At 38.0% G+C, this 22979-nt stretch overlaps 1 protein-coding gene across 2 annotated transcripts in view; it reads left to right on the top strand.

Annotated features, from left to right (window-relative positions):
* The window catches only part of DAP3 (death associated protein 3), a 64986-nt gene extending 42260 nt beyond the window's left edge, over nucleotides 1–22726 (top strand). For both annotated transcript variants that reach the window (XM_007482040.3, XM_007482039.3), the window contains exons 3-13: nucleotides 9210–9332; nucleotides 11800–11901; nucleotides 13884–13992; nucleotides 14105–14197; nucleotides 15036–15166; nucleotides 15669–15749; nucleotides 15834–15992; nucleotides 17143–17202; nucleotides 17855–17944; nucleotides 18231–18348; nucleotides 22388–22726. In XM_007482040.3, coding sequence (XP_007482102.1) covers nucleotides 9210–9332; nucleotides 11800–11901; nucleotides 13884–13992; nucleotides 14105–14197; nucleotides 15036–15166; nucleotides 15669–15749; nucleotides 15834–15992; nucleotides 17143–17202; nucleotides 17855–17944; nucleotides 18231–18348; nucleotides 22388–22473 — 1152 coding nt within the window. In that variant the 3' untranslated portion in view covers nucleotides 22474–22726. The remainder of the gene's footprint in view (nucleotides 1–9209; nucleotides 9333–11799; nucleotides 11902–13883; nucleotides 13993–14104; nucleotides 14198–15035; nucleotides 15167–15668; nucleotides 15750–15833; nucleotides 15993–17142; nucleotides 17203–17854; nucleotides 17945–18230; nucleotides 18349–22387) is intronic.
* The last annotated feature ends 253 nt before the right edge of the window (nucleotides 22727–22979 follow it).

Below are 22979 nucleotides of genomic sequence, written 5' to 3'. Positions count from 1 at the left end.
TTGGGGGAAAATTCTCATTATATAAACCTCTGACAGAGGTCTAATTACTCAAATTTATAAAGAGCTAAATCAATTGTACAAAGAAATCAAGCTATTCCCCTATTGATAAATGGGCAAGGGACATAAATAGACAATTTTCAGGTAAAGAAATCAAAACTATTAATAAGCACATGAGAAAGTGTTCTAAATCTTTTATAATCAGAGAAATGCAAATCAAAACTCGTAACATGACAGCAAAGGAAAGTAATGAATGTTGGAGGGGATGTGGCAAAATTGGGACATTAATGCATTGCTGGTAGAGTTGTGAATTGATCCAACCATTCTGGAGGGCAATTTGGGACTATGCCCAAAGGGCGATAAAAGACTGTCTGCCCTTTGATCCAGCCATAGCACTGCTGGGTTTACCCCAAAGAGAGGATAAGGAAAATGATTTGTACAAGAATATTCATAGCTGCACTCTTTGTGGTGGCAAAAAATTGGAAAATAAAGGGATGCCCTCAGATTGGAGAATGGCTGAACAAATTGTGGTATATGTTGGTGATGGAATACTATTGTGCTGAAAGAAATAATGAACTGAAGGAAGTCCAGTGAACTGGAACTACCTCCAGGAATTGATGCAAAGTGAAAGGAGCAGAACCAGGAGGACATTATACACAGAGACTGATACACTGTGGTACAATCAAATGTAATGAACTTCTCTATTCGTAACAGTGCAGTGATCCAGGACAGTTTGGAGGGATCTATGAGAAAGAGCATTATCTACATTCAGAGGAAAAACTGGGAGTAGATACAGAAAAAAACAACTGCTTGATCACATGGATCAATGGGGATATGATTGGAGATCTAAGTTCTAAAATGATTACCCCAATGCAAACATCAGTTATATGGAAATAGGTTTTGATCAAGGACATATGTAAAACCTAGCAGAATTGCACGTAGGCTACAGGATTAGAGAGGGGGTAGAGAGGGAAAGAACATGATTCTTATAACCAAGGAAAAATATTCTAAATTGACTAAATAAATTTTTTCAAGAAAAAAATTTAAAAGAAAATCACAATAGCTGTTTTTCACAAGAGTGGCTAATGAACACATTTTTATAAAACCTCCATTTTTATTTACAAAACCTATTTTTATTTTTATAAAACCTCCAATCCTATCATTTCTTTTCCTTCCCTCATAACAAATGATTAAACAAAGATAAGAAAAACAATTAAATAAGTCCAGCCATCAAATTCACAAAATCTGACAATATTGTCAGGCTCCTTGTCTGTAATGTCCCCTCCCTCTGCAAAAAAGGAAGACACCTTCTTCTATCTTTCATTTGAGGCTAAACTTGATCATTATAACATCAAAGCATTTGATTTTGCTTTTTTTGTTGTTATTTTTTTCTATATATATTGTTGAAGTTATTGTGTATATTGCTTTCCTGGCTCTGCTTCAGTTTATATGTCTTCCCATTTTTCCATATTCACCATATTCCTTTCTTATGTCACAGTGATTTTCCATTACATCCATGTACAATTTATTTAGCAGTTCCCCAATTGATGGGTATCTACTTTGTTTCTAATTCTTTGCTTCTTTTTATCATTTTATTTTATCATTGCCCACCTTGGACTATATGCCTTGGACTATATGGGGCATCTCTTCCTCAAAATGTGTAGACATTTCAGGTACTTTTTGAGTGGATGTAATTCTAAATTGTTTTCAAGATGGATTGGATGAATTCATAGCTCTTACCAAACAGTGCATTAGTATGCCCCTCCTACATCCTAGAGGGAGAATTCTTAACCAAACAAGAACAGAGACAATCACAAAATGAAAATTAGATGATTTCTATTATATCAAATTAAAATGCTCTTATAAATAAAATAAAGTGGCTATCATTAGGGAAAGTATTGATAAAGGAAAATTCTTTGCACCAAATATCTCCACTTAAGGGTCTGACCTCCAAAGTATTTATCAGGAAATAAAACAAATATATAAGGCAAATAGTTTTCAAAATAAAAATTATAATCTGTTAATCATATGGAAGATAATGCCTAATCACTAATAGGAAGAAACTAAAAACTCAAACAGTACTGAAGCTTCGTCTCAAAATCAGTAAATTGGCCAAGATGACAAGAGATAATAATCATCAATGTTGTCAAGGCTGTAGGAAGGGCGAGCATTTGAAATTGTGGGGTTTTTTTGTGTTTCTAAAACTTCCATAACCCTTCCAAGGAGGTCAAATATAGGAAGAGAGATTCTATATGTCAAAATGTTAAAAGTTAAAAGTAGCATTTTTAAATGCTTTAAATCTATTGAGAAAGAAGCCTAAAAAAATTGTGGTGCTTCAGCATTGTGGGATACATATGAAAAATAATGAATGTGGAGACTACAGAGAAAGGTAGAAAGGCTTGAATGAAGTAAGCAGTATCATGAAAGCAATATATGCACTAGCTACACAAAATAAATGAAAGAATAAAGTGAAACTCAATACTGTGTTATAATGACCAACCTTGGCCTCAGAGAAGATTTAGTAAAATCAACCTCCCTGTTATCATTGCAGAGAAAAAGACTTATATGAGTTTGACATAAATATCATCAGTTTATGGGTTGGTTGGTTTTACTGAAAAACTGTTTGTTTTTTATTCTTTGTTAAAAGGAGTTTCTTCCAGATTTGGAGGAGGGGACAGTCATATCTAGAAATGAATGTGATATAATGACAACAGTCAATGACATTTTTAATGATTTTTGGAGAACAGCAAGTTGCTTGGTGATACAGTGGTAAATTTATCCTCAAAAAGAAATCTGAATTCCATTTCTGTCCAGTTCAATCTACAGGAACTTCAAGTTATTTGAGTAGAGTGGTGATATTTGAGAAAAAACAGGTTCTGACCTTAACAGTGCAGCTAAGGAAGCTTAAAGAAGCTTCCCCCACTCATGGATAGGACGAGCCAATATAATAAAAATGACCATCCTACCCAAACTTATTTATCTATTTAGTGCCATACCCATTGAACTACCAAAATACTTCTTCACTGATTTAGGAAAAACTATAACAAAGTTCATTTGGAAGAACAAAAGATCAAGGATATCCAGGGAAATAATGAAAAAAAACACACATGATGGGGGCCTTGCAGTCCCTGACCTAAAACTATATTACAAAGCAGCAGTCATCAAAACAATTTGGTACTGGCTAAGAAACAGAAAGGAAGATCAGTGGAATAGACTGGGGGAAAGCGACCTCAGCAAGACAGTATACGATAAACCCAAAGATCCCAGCTTTTGGGACAAAAATCCACTATTCGATAAAAACTGCTGGGAAAATTGGAAGACAGTGTGGGAGAGACTAGGAATAGATCAACACCTCACACCCTACACCAAGATAAATTCAAAATGGGTGAGTGACTTAAACATAAAGAAGGAAACCATAAGTAAATTGGGTAAACATAGAATAGTATACATGTCAGACCTTTGGGAGGGGAAAGGCTTTAAAACCAAGCAAGATATAGAAAGAATCACAAAATGTAAAATAAATAATTTTGACTACATCAAACTAAAAAGCTTTTGTACAAACAAAACCAATATAACTAAAATCAGAAGGGAAACAACAAATTGGGAAAAAAATCTTCATAGAAACCTCTGACAAAGGTTTAATTACTCATATTTATAATGAGCTAAATCAATTGTACAAAAAATCAAGCCATTCTCCAATTGATAAATGGGCAAGGGAAATGGATAGGCAGTTCTCAGATAAAGAAATCAAAACTATTAACAAGCACATGAAGAAGTGTTCTACATCTCTTATAATCAGAGAGATGCAAATCAAAACAACTCTGAGGTATCACCTCACACCTAGCAGATTGGCTAACATAACAGCAAAGGAAAGTAATGAATGCTGGAGGGGATGTGGCAAAATAGGGACATTAATTCATTGCTGGTGGAGCTGTGAAATGATCCAACCATTCTGGAGGGCAATTTGGAACTATGCCCAAAGAGCAACAAAAGAATATCTACCCTTTGACCCAGCCATAGCACTGCTGGGTCTGTACCCCAAAGAGATAATGGACACAAAGACTTGTACAAAAATATTCATAGCTGCGCTCTTTGTGGTGGCCCAAAACTGGAAAACGAGGGGATGCCCATCAATTGGGGAATGGCTGAACAAACTGTGGTATATGTTGGTGATGGAATACTATTGTGCTCAAAGGAATAATAAAGTGGAGAAGTTCCATGGAGACTGGAACAACCTCCAGGAAGTGATGCAGAGCGAGAGGAGCAGAACCAGGAGAACATTGTACACAGAGACTAATACACTGTGGTATCATCGAACGTAATGGACTTCTCCATTAGTGGCGGTGTAATGTCCCTGAACAACTTGCAGGGATCCAGGAGAAAAAAACACCATTCATAAGGAAAGGATAAACTATGGGAGTGGAAACACCGAGAAAAAGCAACTGCCTGAATACAGAGGTTGAGGGGACATGACAGAGGATAGACTCTAAATGAACACTCTAATGCAAATACTATCAACAAAGCAATGGGTTCAAATCAAGAAAACATCTAATGCCCAGTGGACTTACGCGTTGGCTATGGGGGGTGGGGGGGGGGAGGAAAAGAAAATTATCTGTGTCTTTAACGAATAATGCTTGGAAATGATCAAATAAAATATATTAAAAAAAAAAAAAAAAGAAGCTTCCCCCAAGGGGAAGGTTCACTCCAGCCATCTTTATAATTGTCTGCCCTTCCCCGAGGAGAATTTAACAGCCATCTCCTTAGGAACCCCCTAGTGCCTATCAAAAAAATCATGAGTATTTAGGTGTCTCTTGAGCACAATTAGATGAGTAGGAGGGGTTGGTTGTTGTCCTTTGTACTGAAAGAGGACCAGAATGACATCAGGTGATGCCTTTTGACTTGAGCATAAATTGATTAAGTAAGGCAGAGCTACATAAAGTTGTCAACCTCACTCTATTCTAGAGACATTGAAGTCCATTAATGACTTGTGATGGCTTAAGATGCAGTGGATAGCCTTGGCTTCTTCAATGTTGAACCAAGCTCTTAGCACTCTAAGTACCTGTTTCTAAGCTCTAAGTACCTGTTTCTAAGCTCTAAGTACTCTAAGTACCTGTTTCAGCTACCCTCCTGATCATTGAAACAAACTATTCCCATTGACTCCTTCCTCCAAAGGGAGGTCTTCACATGTTTGGGGTAGACACTCCTCTAACACACTGGAGGGTTTGAGATCTGCCTGTTGGTTACCCTCCTCCTGATTTAGCCCATCTGTCAGCATTGTTTCCTGGGGTGTGGTCACTGAGCATGCTCTAGCTTCTTGGAGCTGCAGGTGACAGCTGGGTGGCAGATGGACAAACAGCCCTAAAAATGGCTTGGCAAGCCCTCAGACAAGAGGCACTAGTCTTCCCTGAACACCCCCATAGGAATAAAGCTGCATGGGGAAAAGAAGCAAGGTTTTGAACTGTGTTTGCCTAGTCTCTCGAGTACACTATTGAGATTTTTCTTAAAAGAAGATCCTATATAAACCATTCTTTTTTTAATGCAAAAATCCTGTTTAGCCCTACAAAATTAAAGCAAAAAACATTTAGCATTTAGATTAAAACCTTAGGTTCTGGGTGTCCTCTGTTTAATTCACAAATGCTGTTAAGCATCTGCGTTCTGAAATTGTACAAAGACAGAGATGAAGCTGGTTATTTCCCTTGAAAACATGTAACCAACTGAGTGATGCCATATTTCACATACAGACCTGTAAGAAGTTTTAAAAAAACTATTTCTTAGCCTTTGATTTGCTGAAGAGCATGACTAATGAAGCCATGAAATTACTGTAGAAATAGCACCACCCTGTGGCCTTTCAGAATCTCTGATTTTTTTTTTCAAATACCATGTTGTCATTTAAAGAAGCTTAATTTAAGTTCATGCTTTTTCTAGCCCGTGATCTCTTTTTCCCATATCACTAAGTATTTCTACCACTTAGTTGTTTTTTTTCCACTTAGGCCAATTTTGAGAAATAATGCTGTTGCTTCAATAACCAGTCAAGTAAAGAAAATATAGTTACTCCATGATTTCTTGTCAGCCACATTTTATTTGAGCATCCAATATATTTGCACAGTACCCATTGCAAAATGCTGTGAATAGCTAAAGAAATGAGCCTCAGCAAGCTTAGAAACTAAAGACAAAACTGCTGATGGTTTTCAGAGATGAATACAGATACCAGTTTAAAATGTAAGTAAGCAAGTGCCCAAGATTACTGATTCTAGCGTTTTTACAATTATGTAAACAAATAATGTTAACTTTTGTTATTTTTATTTATTTTTTAATTTTTCTACAAATTTAGGTATCTGTTTATATCATACTGAAATACTTTGCAGATATTCAAAAGAAAATAACCTGTCCTTATTAATCTTGGAATAGATATGTTGGGGTGGTGGTAAAATACAGTATAGGCCAGGCTCTAACTTATAAAATAAGTTATGTTACTAAAGTTTGCTTATTTGAAACTTGAAAAACAGTTTGCCCATAGAAATAATATCATAAATATGACCACTCATAAACTCTTATTTAATCTATAAGGGTACTAAGCTATACTACTGATTAGATTGGCCTGAGTTGTGGGTTCGTGGAATAGGAAGCTGTGGCATAGATACCCTCCTTCCAGAAAAAAATTTGAGATAAGAGTATTCATCTCTGTCATCCAAATATCCCAAACTCCTCCCAAGTATTTTATGTCTCCTGTATACCTTTCTCTCCCCATTATTGATTAAAATGTTAAATAAATAGCACAAAGCCAATCAGAAATTCCTGAAGTATGCTCCTGGAGACTATCATCTAAATCATTAATGATGACCATATGGATCCATCTAGTCCACCATTTCCCAGTCAGCTTAACCGTTGTCATCATGTTGGGGGTAGTTGGTGGTGTAGTGGACATAGCACTATGTCTGGAATCAGAAAGACCTGAATTCAAATTTGGCCTCAGACAGTCATTTCTATTTGCTTCCATTTATTTGACTACAAGATGGGGATAACAACAGTACCTATCTCCCAGGGTTGTTGTGAGGATCAAATGAGATAATAGTTCAAAGTGGTTAGCACTGTTCCTGGCACATAGTAAAGGTCACATAAACATTAGCTGATATTATTATTCTCTAGACCACACTATATTTTCCCTAGAAGAATAGTCTGAGAGTCTTTTGTGAACTGTTTTCCTCATATCTAGATAATTTATATGTATGACCTTCCCTCATCTATGAATCCTTTTAAAGAAAACTAACATGCCAGGACTATTCTTGATTTAAAAACAAAAATTCAGGCTTTTTGTGGTCACATCTTCCCTTTGTTAGTTGCTCACTAACTATCCCTCTAATGTATAACCAAAATGTAATTGTAGTAGTAGTCATATACTACAGAATTTTGCTAAATATTGAAATCAAGACCACTTGCCTATGGGTTGTGATACTCTCCAATTTTTTTACAATTAGGAAAACAGTTGCCCCTTGTCCCTCTTTCAGTGCTTCCCCCAACTCTCAATCTGTGATCCATGTTAATGTTGGCAAAGTGTACTAGTCTATAAGCTTCTGGAGACCAAGGACAAGATCATTGTCTTCTTTCATAGCTCTACATCACACTTAATATATCCCTTTCTATAGCATAAATATGCAGGTTCTTACAAGAGAAGGCAAAAGATTTTTTTTTTTTAATCTCATGAGAAATGAGAATTTTCTCATTTGTCTTCAAAATTCCCTATTCATTTAGGTGATTACAATAGTTATAAATGATATACTGTATTCAGGAGCACTGGGGACCCAGACACACTAAGGTGAAGGTTGAGGGGATAATTACAAATGAGAGACAGAATCAGAAATAAGCAGCTTGCCTTAGAATAGGAAGAGCTAGAAGAGTCTGCTTCTGAGACATGCTGGCTATGTTACCCAAGCGTATTTCTAGATTACAGGGTGCAAAATAGGTACTGATCTGCATTAATACAGCAGTTTTTCTCTGAAAGGCATTTCATGTATTACATATACTGATAAGATGTATTTCATTGATGAAAATATACACACTGATGAAATTATAGATCCAGACCAAAAAAAAAAGAGAAATTTATGTGTATCTTAACTTCCTCCTTCCCTAGAGCTTAAATGAAGTGATGACCCAAAGCTATGCAGAGACTAAGCTTGAATTTGCATTCTGCCCTAAGACCCCAAACCAAGTTATGTTACTGGCTTTGGTTTTTAAAGTTTGTAATAATTAAGATAAAAATTAGAATTTCCCACTTCATTTTAGGCTCTTGCTTTTCATTTGCAGGTTCAATACTACTTGGGTAAATAAAGTCATAACCTAGTATAAACAGATAGCTTCTACTTCCTTTGTTTAGGGCACAGATGGACTGAAAAGATACAAAGCATTGGAAAAGGGTGCATTTGACATAAGCATCAGCTTATGTGTCTTTGATTTATTTTGGTTTTTTGTCATATTCTATCCACTATCACTCTCAAACTAGTGTTTTGCTTCAGTGTAACTATTATTTTCAAGTTCAAGTAAAAAGTTTTCCTTTTGATATTTTCCTTGAAATTTGCTTCCTGAAATCTTCTCACCTTCTGTCTTTTCCATTAAGGTGTTTAGCATGTTTTAGAGTGAATTTCCTGCGGAGTGGTTTGTATTCACTTAGCTGGGTGCTTCAGGTACAATTTTTGCCCTAATTTTTGGTTTTAATGAAAGATTCTTTATGCTAGAGCCCAGCTAACAGGAAAGTCAATTCAGGGAGTATAATTATAAATATCAAATAGTGTGGGACATTCCACTAATCCCCTAGTAATTGAGGTGATTATGGATTACTAGACTGTTCCAAATAGCATAGTTGTAGCCTCTTTTCATCTCTGTAGGCAGGAGCATTATGGGACATTCCCAGCAATTAGACTTTAATGGCTATACTGTGCTCCTAAGTAATTCTTAATGGGATCACTTATTTGGGTACAAGACTCAAGCCTGAAATGGCAGCACATGGATTGGAATGAATCAAAGTGAGAGTAATTCAGGAAAACTTACAGAAGACTTAAAAATAAGAAGGGGGAGAGGGGTGTCTTTTCTCACTTACTTCCAACATAATTCTTACCGTGATGACATTTTGTCAACACAGCACTTGACCCCAGCCTCATTGCAGACATAAAAGAACCTTTAGTGGCCACATTGTCACAACTGGTTAATTTCCTTTGCAGCTGGACCTAGGGTGCTTTCTGCCTGTGGGCACCAGGGCATCACAAAGCATTGCTGTCAGTTTGGATGCCCAGGTTCCCGATGAAAAATCCAGAGCCATTTCTCGAACACAAGAGAATGACCCAGTAAGTTACCTTTATGTTTCTGATTTAGTCTCAATGTACAGACTGTGGTGTTTAGAAGAATTAACAGTTTAGGGGGCAGCTGGGTAGCTCAGTGGATTGAGAGCCAGGCCTAGAGACGGGAGGTTCTAAGTTCAAATCTGGCCTCAGACACTTCCCGGCTATGTGACCCTGGGCAAGTCACTTGACCCCCATTGCCTAGCCCTTACCACTCTTCTGCCTTGGAGCCAATAAACTGTATTGACTCCAAGATGGAAAGTAAGGGTTTAAAAAAAAAATTAACAGTTTAATTGCCACTACCAATGGTTTACTACTATATCCCCAAGAGATTTTTTTTAAAGGGGAAAAGGGCCTATTTGTACAAAAATATTTATTGCATCTCATTTTTGTTATTGTAAAGAATCAGAAATTGAAGGGATATTCATCAGTTGGAGAATTGTTGAATAAGTTGTATAATATGATTGTAGTAAGTACTATTGTGATATAAGTAGTGATGAGCAGGATGATTTCAGAAAAACCTAGAAAGACCTACATGAAATGATAAAAAGTGAAAATGAGAAGAATCAGGAGAACACAGTAACAGCAATATTTTTTTGATGAACAACTGTGAATGCCCTAATTCTCAGGAATACAGGGATCCAAGATAATCTCAGAGATTCATGATGAAAAATGCCAGCTCTCAGTGGCAGCTGGGTAGCTCAGTGGATTAAGAGCCAGGCCTACAGATGGGAGGTCCTAGGTTCAAATCTGGCCTCAGATACTTCCCAGCTGTGTGACCCTGGGCAAGTCACTTGACCCCCATTGCTTAGCCCTTACCGCTCTTCTGCCTTGGAGCCAATACACAGTATTGACTCCAAGATGGAAGGTAAGGGTTTATAAAGAAAAAAAATGCCAGCTCTCTTCAGAGAAAGAACTGATAGAGTCTGAATGCAGACCAAAACATACTATATTTCACTTTCTCCTTTTTTTTTCTTTGAGATCTCTTCCACAAAATAACTAATAAGGAAAAATGTTTTGCATGATTACACATGTAAAATCTATATCAGATTGCTCACTGTCTGGCAGAGGGGGAGAGGAGGAGAAGGAAGGAGAGAATTTGAAACTCAATTTTTTAAAAAATGAATGCTTAAAATTTATTTTTACATGTAAATGGGGGGAAATAAACTCTTAAGTCTAGTCACTTCGTTTTCTAAATGAAGAAACCGAGTCTTGGGGAGTCAAAGCAGTTTGTCCAAAGTCTCACAAGTAATGAGTTGCAGAGGTAAAATTTTAACTCTTATCCTCTGCTTTTTTTTTAACCCTTTTCTTCTGTCCTGTCAATATCTCTTAAGTCAGAAGGGCAAGGACTAGGCAGAAAGTTGTGACTTGCCCAGAATCACATGGACATCTAGGGACAAAATTGAGGTTTCCTCATCCTCGGGCCAGTGCCTTTTCCTCCCTTCTATAATGCTGCCAGGACAGAATTCTTTTAAGCTTGAATCAGTTTGAATCAATGTGAGACCCAAAATTGTTGAGGGAAATTTGATAAACCTATAGCTATAGGGAGCAGCTAGATGATTCATTGGATTAGGATATGGGTTCGAATGTGGTCTCATATACTTCTTAGCTGTGTAACCCTGGGCAAGTCTCAACCTCAATTGCCTATCCCTTGCCATTTTTCTGCCTTGGAACCAATACTTATATCAAATTCTAAAACAGAAGGTAAGGATTTTAAAAAATAATAATAAAAGCTAAAGCTGTGGTGGTCCTGAGTGCTACATTTCTAGTTAAGGATAAGCATTGATCTCTTCTTTCTTCCTTGCCTTATATTACTCATAAATAAAATGAGCTATGTGGTCTCTGCTTAAATGTGAAAAACTTGGCATTCAACAGCATTTCTTCTTTCCTTCCCCATTCTACCCAAAATTTCTTTTCAATTAAGTTAATGAAGAAAAAATATATCTCTCCCCCCAAATATCACTCTTATAGAATCCATGCTTTTCATGCTTCTAGGCTTTCTTACAAATATGAAATGAAGTAAAGTGAACAAAAATCTTTTAAGGTGCCTTTCAGTTCCCTCAGTAATTGGAGTCCCTTTCTCTGCTGATTCCTCTGAGGTTTCTATGGAAACAGCAGCATGCAGACGATCTTGTCACATGATTCTAGAACATCTCTGTACTCAGCACAGAAGAATTCAGATGGCAAGAATTGTCTCTGCTACCCCATGTATAAAGTTTGTGTTGCTGGGCAACTAGCTTCATCATTCAAACCACCACTAGTTAATATACTGTGTTTAGCCTCAGCAGCCAGCATTTTATAATATCTTTAGTCATGAAGTCCAAGATGTCTGCTCTAATTCTCAGAAATTTGTGTTTTCCCACTTAAATACAACAGACCTTCTCCACTTTTCCAGAGGACTTATCTGTTGATTAAACATAGCCCATTTTTCCATTAGCTACCAATTCTGAATGTTCATATTTTGCCTCCCCAGGCCAAGCATGGGGAGCAGCACCTGTGTCAGCATTACAGCATTCCCCTGGAGGAATTGAAGACTATTTTGCCACACGGACTTCCCCCTCATTTTGGAATGCAGGTGCTTAAGGCACTGGATTAGGATGGGAAGAGATGGAAATGGAATTGGGGAAACAAAGGGATGGAGGGGAAGGGGGGGAAAGAGTCAAAGACAAGACTTGAACCTGAGGAAAGAGACCATAATAATTGATTTATATTGTGCATGATGTTTCACAAACTTTGCTCACAAGTGTCTAATAAATAATGGATGTACCATTATACTCATTGTACAGATAAGAAAACTAATACAAAAGTCAACTGTCTTTCCTGCACCCCATAGTTACAAAGTATTAGAGCTAGGACCTGGACCCAGATTTCAACTCTAAATCCGGTGCTATTCCCACCTCATGATAACTTTATACATTAGCCATTTTATGTATTACCTGAAGCAAATTTCTTCATCATCTATGTCTGCTTGAACTCTCAGAAATTTGTATTTTCCCACCTTAGCACAATAGGCCTTCCCCACTTCTCCAAAGGACTTTTGTAGGCATTTAGCCCCCTGCTAGCTTGTGTATACTGTGGAAAGACAAAAGAATGATGGGAAAATTAATAATAACTTACAGAACCAAATATAAATTATGTTCAGATTAGCTACATTGGGATTTTCCTGTCCATTCTTATAATTTATTATAAGTTAACTTTTCTGAGAGACAGCATATCATAGTGGAAAGAATGATAGACTTGGAGTAAGACTTAAAGTGTTAAAAAAAAATGTTTGTTGCCATTATTTTTATTTGGGCTATTAGCTCATCCAAGAGAGAATTCATCTTAGGTTCCTAGATATTGTCTTGAATAATTTATAAATATTTGGGTAGGTGACTAGCCCCCTTCACTGGTTCCTAGTGAAATAAAAACTCTTAATTTATTGATGAAATACCAAACAAGTTTAGAAGCTACAATTTGGTTTTCCTACATGATATATTATTCTAAAAATAAGGAATATACAATGAAAGAACTAATTCTGGGTCCTGAACATCCTTGTCATTCAAATCTACAGCTGCTCAGTATGTCAAACCAGAAGGAATCAAAACAAAGTTCTTCAGCTTTTTTTTTTTTTACAAAACATTGTAAATGTTTTGTTTTGTTTTGTTTTTTACAAACATTTTACAAAATGTTTGAAGATACTCTCAGGCAAATGTTACACAAGGGCATAGAAATGTTACTAATTTTGCCTAAATATGAATATAAATTTGTCATATATCGAATGTTATTTGGGGAATAAGTGTTTAGTCAAAGTTTCTCTCAGCAGTCCTTTCTCTACAACCAATTTCATCAGGGTCCATTCTCAATGTAGAAATGCTTTGGTTTATTGGCCAATTACAAGAATTTAGATTACATAAATTTTATTATGACTTAAACTATAATAAAAACCAATTTGATAGTCTTAAATAAGTAAACTGCAGTTTCTCCTTAAAAGCATAAAGTTTTATATAACTTAGCCTATTATTTCAGTTTTGGATAGAAGAGTTTCAATGAGGTTAGCAGCACAAGTCCAATTTTATAATTGACTAGGTGAATTTGCAAGGAAAATTCTATTGGCCACAAACATAAGGCCTCAGTCCAGGTTTGTTGTCTCTCAGGTGAATGCCACTGGTCACAGAGATAGCCTCCAGGTAATAAGTAATTCAATGGTTTACAGTTACTTTTGAGAGGTGCTGAGAATAGTTTGGGACAGAGAGGTGGTAAGTGCTTGTCAAAATTATTGTCTGGATTATTTATAGGCTTTAGTTATCAGTTAAATCCCTCTTCTGTTCCCATCTCTCCCTTCTTACTCCCCTTTCCCATAAGAATACTCAAGGACTAGCTAGCTACAAGGTGTTTTGCTCTTCAGCTCATTCTCTTCTATGTTCCAGATCAATTTTAAAACATAATACAGACGTTGCTTAGACTATACTGATAAAATTGTAGCTCTGTGTTTTGGTCCCTTAAGTTACCTTAATTGGTACATTGTGTCTGCTGAGAGCAAGTATGAAGTTCTTTCTTTCTTCCACTCTTCATCAGGTGAAGACCTTCAATGAAGCCTGCCTAATGGTGCGGAAGCCAGGCCTAGAGCTCCTGAACTATTTGAAAAACACAAATTTTGCCAACCCTGCTATCCGATATGTCCTCTGTATCCTTCTGACTGCTTCCCCTGAGCTGAGGGACAAGAAAAGCAGGAGGTTGCTTATATTTAATGGAAGGAGGCTTGTGTGTAGTATTTTCTTTGACAGAAGGTTCTTCAGTTGGAGAAAAGGGCACAGGAAAAACTCTTACTCTTTGCCATGTGGTTCATTTCTGTGCAAAACAGGACTGGTTGATAATGCACATTCCAGATGGTAAGTGTTACATCTCTTCTCTGTCTTGCTCTCAGTTCTTCTGTCACTCTTTGCTTTTAATCTGCCAATAGGGCACTAAAGAACACTAGGCAACGGTTTCTTCTCCAGGGTGTAGACAGAGTAGTTTGACAGGCAGAAAAATGAAGGAAATATGATGCTGAACACCCTTGGAGTCCTTCAAAGCCCCAGATTCTTCTCAATGTGGCATTCCCTCTTCTGGTACTAAGTGCCTGAGAAGGTGAATCCCAGCCTGTAAACTGCTGCTGCTGACCTTGTTCCTTGATGAGGGGTTTTCAGCATCCTTTGAGCCTTCCCATGGTGGTAAGCAAGGGCCATGTTTCTGCCACAGTGAACAACATGACTTGATCAGTCCCTCACCAAATGCAGACCACCCTTTAGACTTACTGGACCTAGAACATAGAACCAGAAGGTACCTTAGCTATTATCTTGCTCAATCATCTCGTATTGACTTTCCCAGGGACAAGCACTAATAATAAGTAACTTAGATTCTAGATCCTCTTCCTCAGAATCCAGGATTCTTTAAACTTCATGATGCTCCCTCTTATCTACATTTATTTTGTAGCCTTATTCAATGTAGTCTCACCCACATAATCTGGCTTTGACAGTAAGTTCCAAAAAAAACCCAGGGATCATCTCATCTCTCAAGTGGCTTGGTGTTATTGAACCAAAGAAGTTAAGTCCTAATGGGAAAGATTTGCTACTGTTGATGAATCAGAAACTGAAGTGGTTTCACAAAATGAAAGCAGCAGGATATGTTGTTTGCAGTTGGGTCACTAGCTCATTTTGGTCAAATTCTTATTTACTTTCTTTCTCATAGCTCACCGTTGGATGAAAAATTGTCGGGATCTTCTTCCTTCGGTCTATAACAAAGAACGTTATGATCAACCTCTACAAGCCTCAACTTGGCTAAAGAATTTCAAAACCTCAAATGAGCGGTTCTTGAATCAGGTCACCAAGATTCACTAGAAATTTAGTATAGGATATTTTTTTAAAATATATTTTTTCACTATGTGTTCTTAATGTATAAACTTCCCTATGATCTTCTATGGGGAATCTAAAAGGAGAATAATGACTTAATTTAAATTCTTTTTGTTAAGGGTGGGTTTACACTTTTTTTTTAATACTGTTACCTTAGTATCAGTATAGTCTTAGTATTATTTCTAAAACAGAAGAGCTAGGCAGTTGGGGTTAAGTGACTTACCCAGAGTCACAAAGCTAAGAAATGTCTGAGGCCAGTCTTGAACCCAGGTCCTCCTGACTCCTGCAATAGATCTCTATCCGCTATGCAACAACTATTATTTATGCCCATATCATTGACAAGAAGCTGTCTAGAGTTAGCTAAGCAAATTTCCTTTAGTCACAGTGGCAAGAAAAACAGGAGACTAAGATCTAGCCATTATTCCACTGCACTCAAGCTCACTCTTGCCTGAATGACTTTTTTCTGTTTCAGATCAAGATCCAACAGAAGTACATCTGGAACAAACGGGAAAGCATAGAGGAGGGCAGACCCCTTGGAGAAGTAGTTGAGCAGGTAAACAAAGGTCATTCGGTTTCTTGCTCCTTCTCATGACAAAAGAAAACCCTGACTCTGACTCCAGCTCTGTGTCTCTGACAGGGCCTAACTCGAGTGAAAAGTGCCAGTGATGCTGTCGGGATTGTGATGAAAGAGCTAAAGAGGCAAAGTTCTTTGGGCTCCTTCCGCCTTCTGGTGGCAGTGGATGGAGTCAATGCTCTCTGGGGGAAGACCACACTGAAAAAGGAAGATAAAAGCCTGGTAGAAAAATCTTGTTTCTTAATTCTTCCAACACAGTATTCTCACACTCTTCTAATCCTAGTAGCAGGGACAAGGTCTTGATGATCTTCTAATTTTTAAATTAAAACCCTTATCTTCCATCTTAGAATCAACACTGTGTATTGGTTCCAAGGCTTAAGAGTGGTAAGGGCTAGCAAGTGGGGGTTAAGTGACTTGCCCAGGCTCACACAGCTGGGAAGTATCTGAGGCCAGATTTGAACCGAGGACCTCCTGGCTCTAGGCCTTGCTCTCAATCCACTGAGCTACCCAGCTGCCCCCTTGATGATCTTTTGATGTAGCTTCCTACCCCAATAATCTGTGAATGATTATTCAGGGCCATTGGTGAAGTTGGAAGACCCTGTATATTTCCGGACATGGTGAGCTCCAAGTCACTACAAGAAGTATACTAGTCAAAGAAAAAAACCTTTGCCATGAAAAATGAAATCAGAAAAATGTTTTGGAAAAGGTGCAAAGTCAAGGACTGTGTTTTATTTATAATCTGAGAAAAGATGCATCAAAGCTATGAATTTTAAATCCAATTCATTTAGTATTTACTGCAGCCAGGTACTATGCTTGGTAGTAGGTTTAAAGGTAGGGGAATTCTATCTCTTATCGATATACTTAGGAGTAATAGAAAAGGTATGGCTATTTTAAGTAATTGAAGTCCATAACAGAGCTTCTTAACCTTTTTTGTGTCATGAACCCCATTGAGCAGCCTGAAACTTCAATAGACCTCTTTCTCAGATTCATATAAAGATATAGGATTACAAAAAAAAACCCAATTATATCAAAGGAAGAGTTCATTTTTCCCATCCAAATTCATAGACCTCAGATTAAGAACTAGTCTAGAGAATGTGCAAAGAGGAAGTCTATGCCATTTCTGGTTGTTGGCATCAGTGGGCAAGTCCCATTCTCGCATTTCTTCAGAGTCCTTCCAAAAGTCTAGTGGAGCTCAGAAATGCCCTGAGATTCTTTTTCAAATTTAGCACAGGTACTATAAGCTAGTTTCTTTAAAAAAAAAACTTTCTTGGGGAGGAATGGAATGGGTAATCTTTCTGTTATCAATTGAGTTATTCTAAGTCATATCCATAACAAGTAAAATAGATGTTCTGTCTTGTTGCCTGATCTGCAGATTGCCCCAGAGGAGCTAACACTTGTTCACAATATGAAGAAAATGGTGACAAATGATTGGGTGAGTACAGAGGCTTAGAAGAGGATGGTTACTAATCCATCCCAAGCAGCTAGTTTACCACTTGTTAAAAAAAATGTTTCAGGTAATCTATAGCCCCAATTCATAACAATATTCTGGTTCTACTATTATGATCAGGAAGTTCTCATAATAGAGGCATATCGAAGATTTACTGGATAGTTAGAGTGGAGCTCAAATCTTGCATCATCCTTAGCTTTGTGGCCCTGAGCTACTCAGTTTTTTCATTTCTAAAATAAAGGGTTTGGTTTGATTGTTGATAACTACAATCCTATGATATCAGACCTGATCCTATTCAACTATGCCAAGACAGTAGTAAACTCTAAATTAAAATCCAAACCTCTGGATTCTTTTTTTCTATCCTATTAAACTGCCCTGAGTTGCTTGACTATTGGGCTGACATTGCTGAGATAGCTTTCTTTGTTCTCGCTTCTTGTCCCATTCTCTCTGTAATCTGTACAAGATACTACAGTAACTCAGGAGTAAAACTAGAACCTGGAACCACTGCCCATCCCAGGGATTGTTCCAGAGTGTGTCGCTACAAGGCATTATGGGAAGTCAGGGGCATTAGCTGGTAACTAAGATATATTTTCTCCCGTAGAGCAAAACAGTTGATCTCTTTCCTTCTTTATTTCAGCATGGAGGCGCTATTGTGGTGAGTCTGAGCCAGACTGGCTCTCTTTTCAAACCAAGAGCTGCTTATCTGCCCCAAGATTTGCTAGGAAAGGTAAATAAAAGCTACTCCTTCATTTTGGGTAAAAAGTGTCATCTCTCATAAAGTGATCTGCAGAGTTCCCTTCCTATTCTAAAGCCTATGATCCTGTGTTTCAGTTGAGTTGCCTCTTTACTCATTCATTCTGTCTCAGACCCTCATTCTGTCTCAGACCCTAGTTCCCCTTTAATCAACTTTTGTTTACATCTCAACAAAAGTTGGTCCCCAGGAGTAAATATTCATTTCCTCCTTGGTGGAGTATCATATAACTAATATCATTTTGTTATTTTTTTATTTCCAGGAAGGTTTTGATGACCTAGACCCCTTTATTCCCATCCAAGTTCATAATTATACCCCAAAAGAGTTTGAAAGTTGTTTCCAGTATTATTTGGAAAACAGGTGGCTTCAGCACAAAAAAGGTAAGCTGAGTGATCCTGCTTTCCAGTGCCTTGGCCTACAGATTTAACATACTGAGGCAGACCATTGGCCTTTCTTATCATTAGCTGCTTTCCCCTAGTGTTGTCTTAGTGTTTCCTCCATCTTCTCCTCCCCCAGCCCCTTATATTCTTATTCTAATGTTTTTACCTGGCTAATTAGGTGATGAAAAAAAAGGAGTCTTAGATTGGAAAAGTCCAATCCAACAGCCTGGCCAAGGGGCACTATTTCTAGGATGCTTAGACCACCGCTACAATTTGGGGACCTGAAAGAGTAGAGAATCAATCAAGCAGCATTCATTAACTAAAAGTTTACTTAGTTCTAGCTAGGAGAGATATGTGCCCTTAAGAAGTCTGCATTAATAACAACATTGGCTAATAGCTATTACTTCCATAGCACTTTAAGGTTTGTAAAGCACTGTACATACATTATCCAACTTGATGACATTTTATCACAGGAAACATGGCCACATAGTCTTGAAAATAAAGCATAAACAAAGTAATATGAGATAGGTCTGAATTCAGGAAAAGTTGGGCCCAGTGGCAATGGAGCTGGACTTATAAGGGAACTGGAAATCCAAGAATCAAACCCTCTAGGCATGCAAGACACAGATGTCTGGAAAGGAGGGGTGTGGTGTTATACAGGGAACAGCAAATAGACCAGTTAATAGACCTGGTTAAGATGCATGAATTAGTCATGATTACATGTATTGAACTTAAGGTGCTCAGAAATCATCCAGTTAGAAATGGCCAGTAGACAACTGAAGATGCACGACCAGAGCTCAGGGGCCTCAGAAAGAGTATAGAGAAGAAACTCATCTGTCACCAAGTAAGAGAAGAGAGCCTAAGGCCAGAGCCTTGTGGTATACCCACAGTGAGCTATTATGACAGGGATGTGAATCAGCAAAGGAAAGTGAGAAGAAACAGAAAGACAGGAGGGCATCCAGGAGGTCCTGAAAACTGAAAAAAGAAGTATGCAAGAAGAGAAGATGTTCTGTAATGTCAGGTATTCCAGGGAGATCTAGAAGTATATGAGGATTGAAATAATTCACAAGATTTGGCAATTAAGAAATTAATAACACTGAAAAGATTCATTTTGGTTACTAAAGAGAACAGAGCTCAGATTAGAAATGTTTGAGAAATAGGTATGGTACCTCTCCATCTTAGCAGAAATCAAAAAATAGATGTTTAAGTATAACTAGAAAGAGGGAGAAATGGGGCAAGCCAGGGAGCAAGAGGGACACCAGCTGTGGGGAATGAGTGAGGCTTTTTGTTTTCATACATGTCCAGTGTGCTGATTTGTTTTGCTTGACTATACTTGTTTCAAGAGAGAAAGCAGGAAAGATGGAGTGGGAGGCAATGGTAGAAAGTGACTTTTTAAAAAAAAGCTTCAAAAAAACTTTTTTAAGTAAATGAAAAGAAATTAAGTAAAGCATAAGTGCAAATAGCTTTCCCAGCAAAAGTACAAGTTACTTTACAGACCAATGGCCAATTCCTCTCACAACAGCTCTTTTTTCAGTGTTTTTTTTTTTAAGGATAGCTTAGCAACTCTCATCAACCCTGACTGCTGCATATAAACAGTGATCTATTACAAGTGAATGTCATTTCAGTTCGCTTTTTCTCTTTTACCCTTGCCCCTCTACATAAGTCTTAGAGGAAGCCAAAAAAAAATCAAAAAGTGTGAATATATTCTACCCTTCAGGTTAGAATTCTCTATTAAGAAAGTAGGAATTACAGGTGAGGGAGGGGAGGGTAAGGTAAGATAAATATGGAGAGAGAACTTTCATTTGAATAAGGTCAGAAGCTAGATTGCAAGTGATTGAGAAGTAAGTAATAGATAAGGAAGTACAGGAACATAGCTTTTTCTAGGAGTTTGAGAAAAGACCATAGTTTGAGGAGATGGTAGGGTCCAATAAGGGGGGGGGGGGGGCGGGTTATGAGGCAAACGGGTAAAGTGACTTGCCCAGGCTCACACACAGCTAATGTGTGTCTGAGGCCAGTTTGAATTCAGGAAGATTAAGCTAACTATAGGCCTAGTGCTCTATCCATTATGCCACCTACCTGTCCCTCCAGTGAAGGTTTTTAAATTTGGATTGACTTGGGAATGTTTAAAGTCATAAGGAGGAACCTGAAGAGAGGGAAAGGTAGACCATTCAAAAGAGGGTCTTTGAGGAGGCAATTTTCTGGAGAAGAGAGGAAGGACCAGAATGAGATCAAGGGCACATGGAAAGAAGTTGGTCTTGGCTAGGAAAAAGGCCACCACCTCAGAAAATGAAGGGGAAGCTCATAGTGAATGGCTTCAATTTTCCCAATAAAGAAGACCCTCAGCTTAAGGGAGGAAGGGGCAGAGGGCATATGGGAGGATTGAGAAGAAATTTGGAATAGTTTCTATGGGGAATGAAATGGGAATCAAGAAGCAAGGAATAAAAAGATTGCCTTGCTGCAATGGGGAGTCCCAGTGTAATGACATAATGGTATATGTACCTAGTTAGCAGAGTGGGCAATTTGGCTCCAGCATCAGAGGCACAGAAGTGGAGGACAGGAGTTAGTCATCTAAGAATGGAGTTCATCAAGGAATGGCCGGTAAAAAAATGAGGGCAGAGCATTCTAGAGTTAATGACAGTGTGGAGATTATAATTATAGAATTGAAATAGGGAGAGAGGAAAATGCAGAGCAAGGATGAGGATGTACAGGGGTAGAGGGATTAGAGTTTAGAGTGAGAGCAGAGAATACATTTAGAAGGTTGTGAGACATAAGGAAAAGAGAAATAATAAATAGGTTAAACCCAGATTCAAGAAGGTCATAATTTTTGATGAAAGAAATAGAACACCTCTGAGTAATGATGAAAACTAGAATGTACCCATAGTCCTGGGTATGGCTGAAATGAACAGTTTATGAGATTTAAGGATTTAATTTAAGGAAAATGAGGAATTGGAGAGAAGACAATGAGCCTTGGTGCTGAACTCCATGAGAAAGGAGAGAGATTGACCTAGAAGGCAATATATAATAACCACCATGATTTGAATAGGATAGAAAATTTTTATTTAGTAGATGGCAAAGGAGAAGAGGTTGACCAGCAGTCCTCTGCACATTAGTACATAATCTTATTGCCTTGTGCCTGGATTACGACAATAACCTACTGGTGGGGTCAACCTGCCTCAAGTCTCTCTGCCCTCCAATCTACCTTCCATTGAGCCACTAAAGTGTTGGTATGATCATGTCACTCCTCTTTTCTAACTCAGATGGCTTCCTATTGCCTCTAGGAAAAAAATACAAAATGTTCTTGTTGACATTCAAAGCCAAAAACCACTCCTCTGTTTCCAGTCTTCTTATATCTTTATTCCTCTAAGTGTACTTTTTGATTCAGTGATAAAACTTTGGCTGACCTCCCTGGTTTCCCTTTAGGGCCCAAGGAAAATTCCACCTCCTACAGGAAGCTTGCCCAATCCCTCTTATTTCCAGTGTCTTCCTTTTGTTAATTATTTCCTATTTGTGCTGTCTATAGCTTGCTTTGTATGTATTTGTTTGCATATTGTCTTCCCTATTAGATGGTAAGCTCCTTGAGGCAGTGACTGTCTTTTACAACTCTTTTTGTTTTCCCAGGACTGGGCACAGTGCCTGACACAGCTATTGTTCATAAAAGCTGGACTGACCAACTGAAAATAACTGTAGGGAGAAATCACTATTCTAGCTCCCCCTCTAGAACCCATGTGTCAGGGTGTGAATAAATGGATCCTCTGGGGAAATCCAGGTCTGAGTAGGGAGAGTATGAGAAAGGTCCAAAATGTAGACTACTTGCTTACTATAGAATAGGAATTCTAGAGCTCATACATAGCCAAAGGAGAGTAGCCAGGGTTGCAGTGGGAGTGAGTAGACTATGGTGTAGCTTTGGGGGGATAATTTGTTCTTAGGTGGCTAATGATTAAGTAATATGAGGTTCAGGAAAATGACATAGTGGGTGGCAGATAAATAGTGCAAAGGGCAGATATTACCTGCTATTCACCTTGTGCCTGTCTCCTTTTAGCTCACACAGAAGAAGGGAAAAAGGAGCTGCTTTTCCTTAGTAACTCAAATCCCTGGCAACTAGAACGGCTCTGTGCTTATCTATAAAGCATGTCCATCTCCACCAGGCCCAGCGCTAGGTATGTGTGGGTCAGAACCCAAAGGGAAAGTCTTCCTCCAGAGACACCAAGTTTCTTTGACTGGACAGATCCCAGGGCTTAGAGTCCAAACAGGCCTCCTGAGCTCAAGGAAGAGTCATCAGGTGGCCAGAATTCCTACTGAAGTTATTGCAGCAATGAAGAGGCCATTCTTTGTCTCGTCGCTTGTGTCAGTATGTGAACATTAAACATGGGTATCAGTAGCAGGATCCTATGATTCTTCCCTTTAAAAACAAAAAAGGGGGAAAAAAGATAAAATGCTTTTCTTAAAAGAAGAATATCATTAGATTTATCATAAGACACACACTAGCTAAGCCTATGTTTTCATACTGAGTCTGTGTATTGGTTCTACATGCCCTCAGTTCCACAGAATTCCTAGATTGCCATGTTTTCTGTTTACAGTTCCATTCCAAAAGTGGAAATGACATCCCCTCCTTTTACAGCACACCCCCTATG

This window comes from Monodelphis domestica, chromosome 2 (genome assembly GCF_027887165.1).
Source record: "Monodelphis domestica isolate mMonDom1 chromosome 2, mMonDom1.pri, whole genome shotgun sequence".
NCBI classification, from domain to species: domain Eukaryota; kingdom Metazoa; phylum Chordata; class Mammalia; order Didelphimorphia; family Didelphidae; genus Monodelphis; species Monodelphis domestica.
Note: the sequence above shows the minus strand (reverse complement) of the source record. Positions and strands in the feature narration are given on the sequence as shown.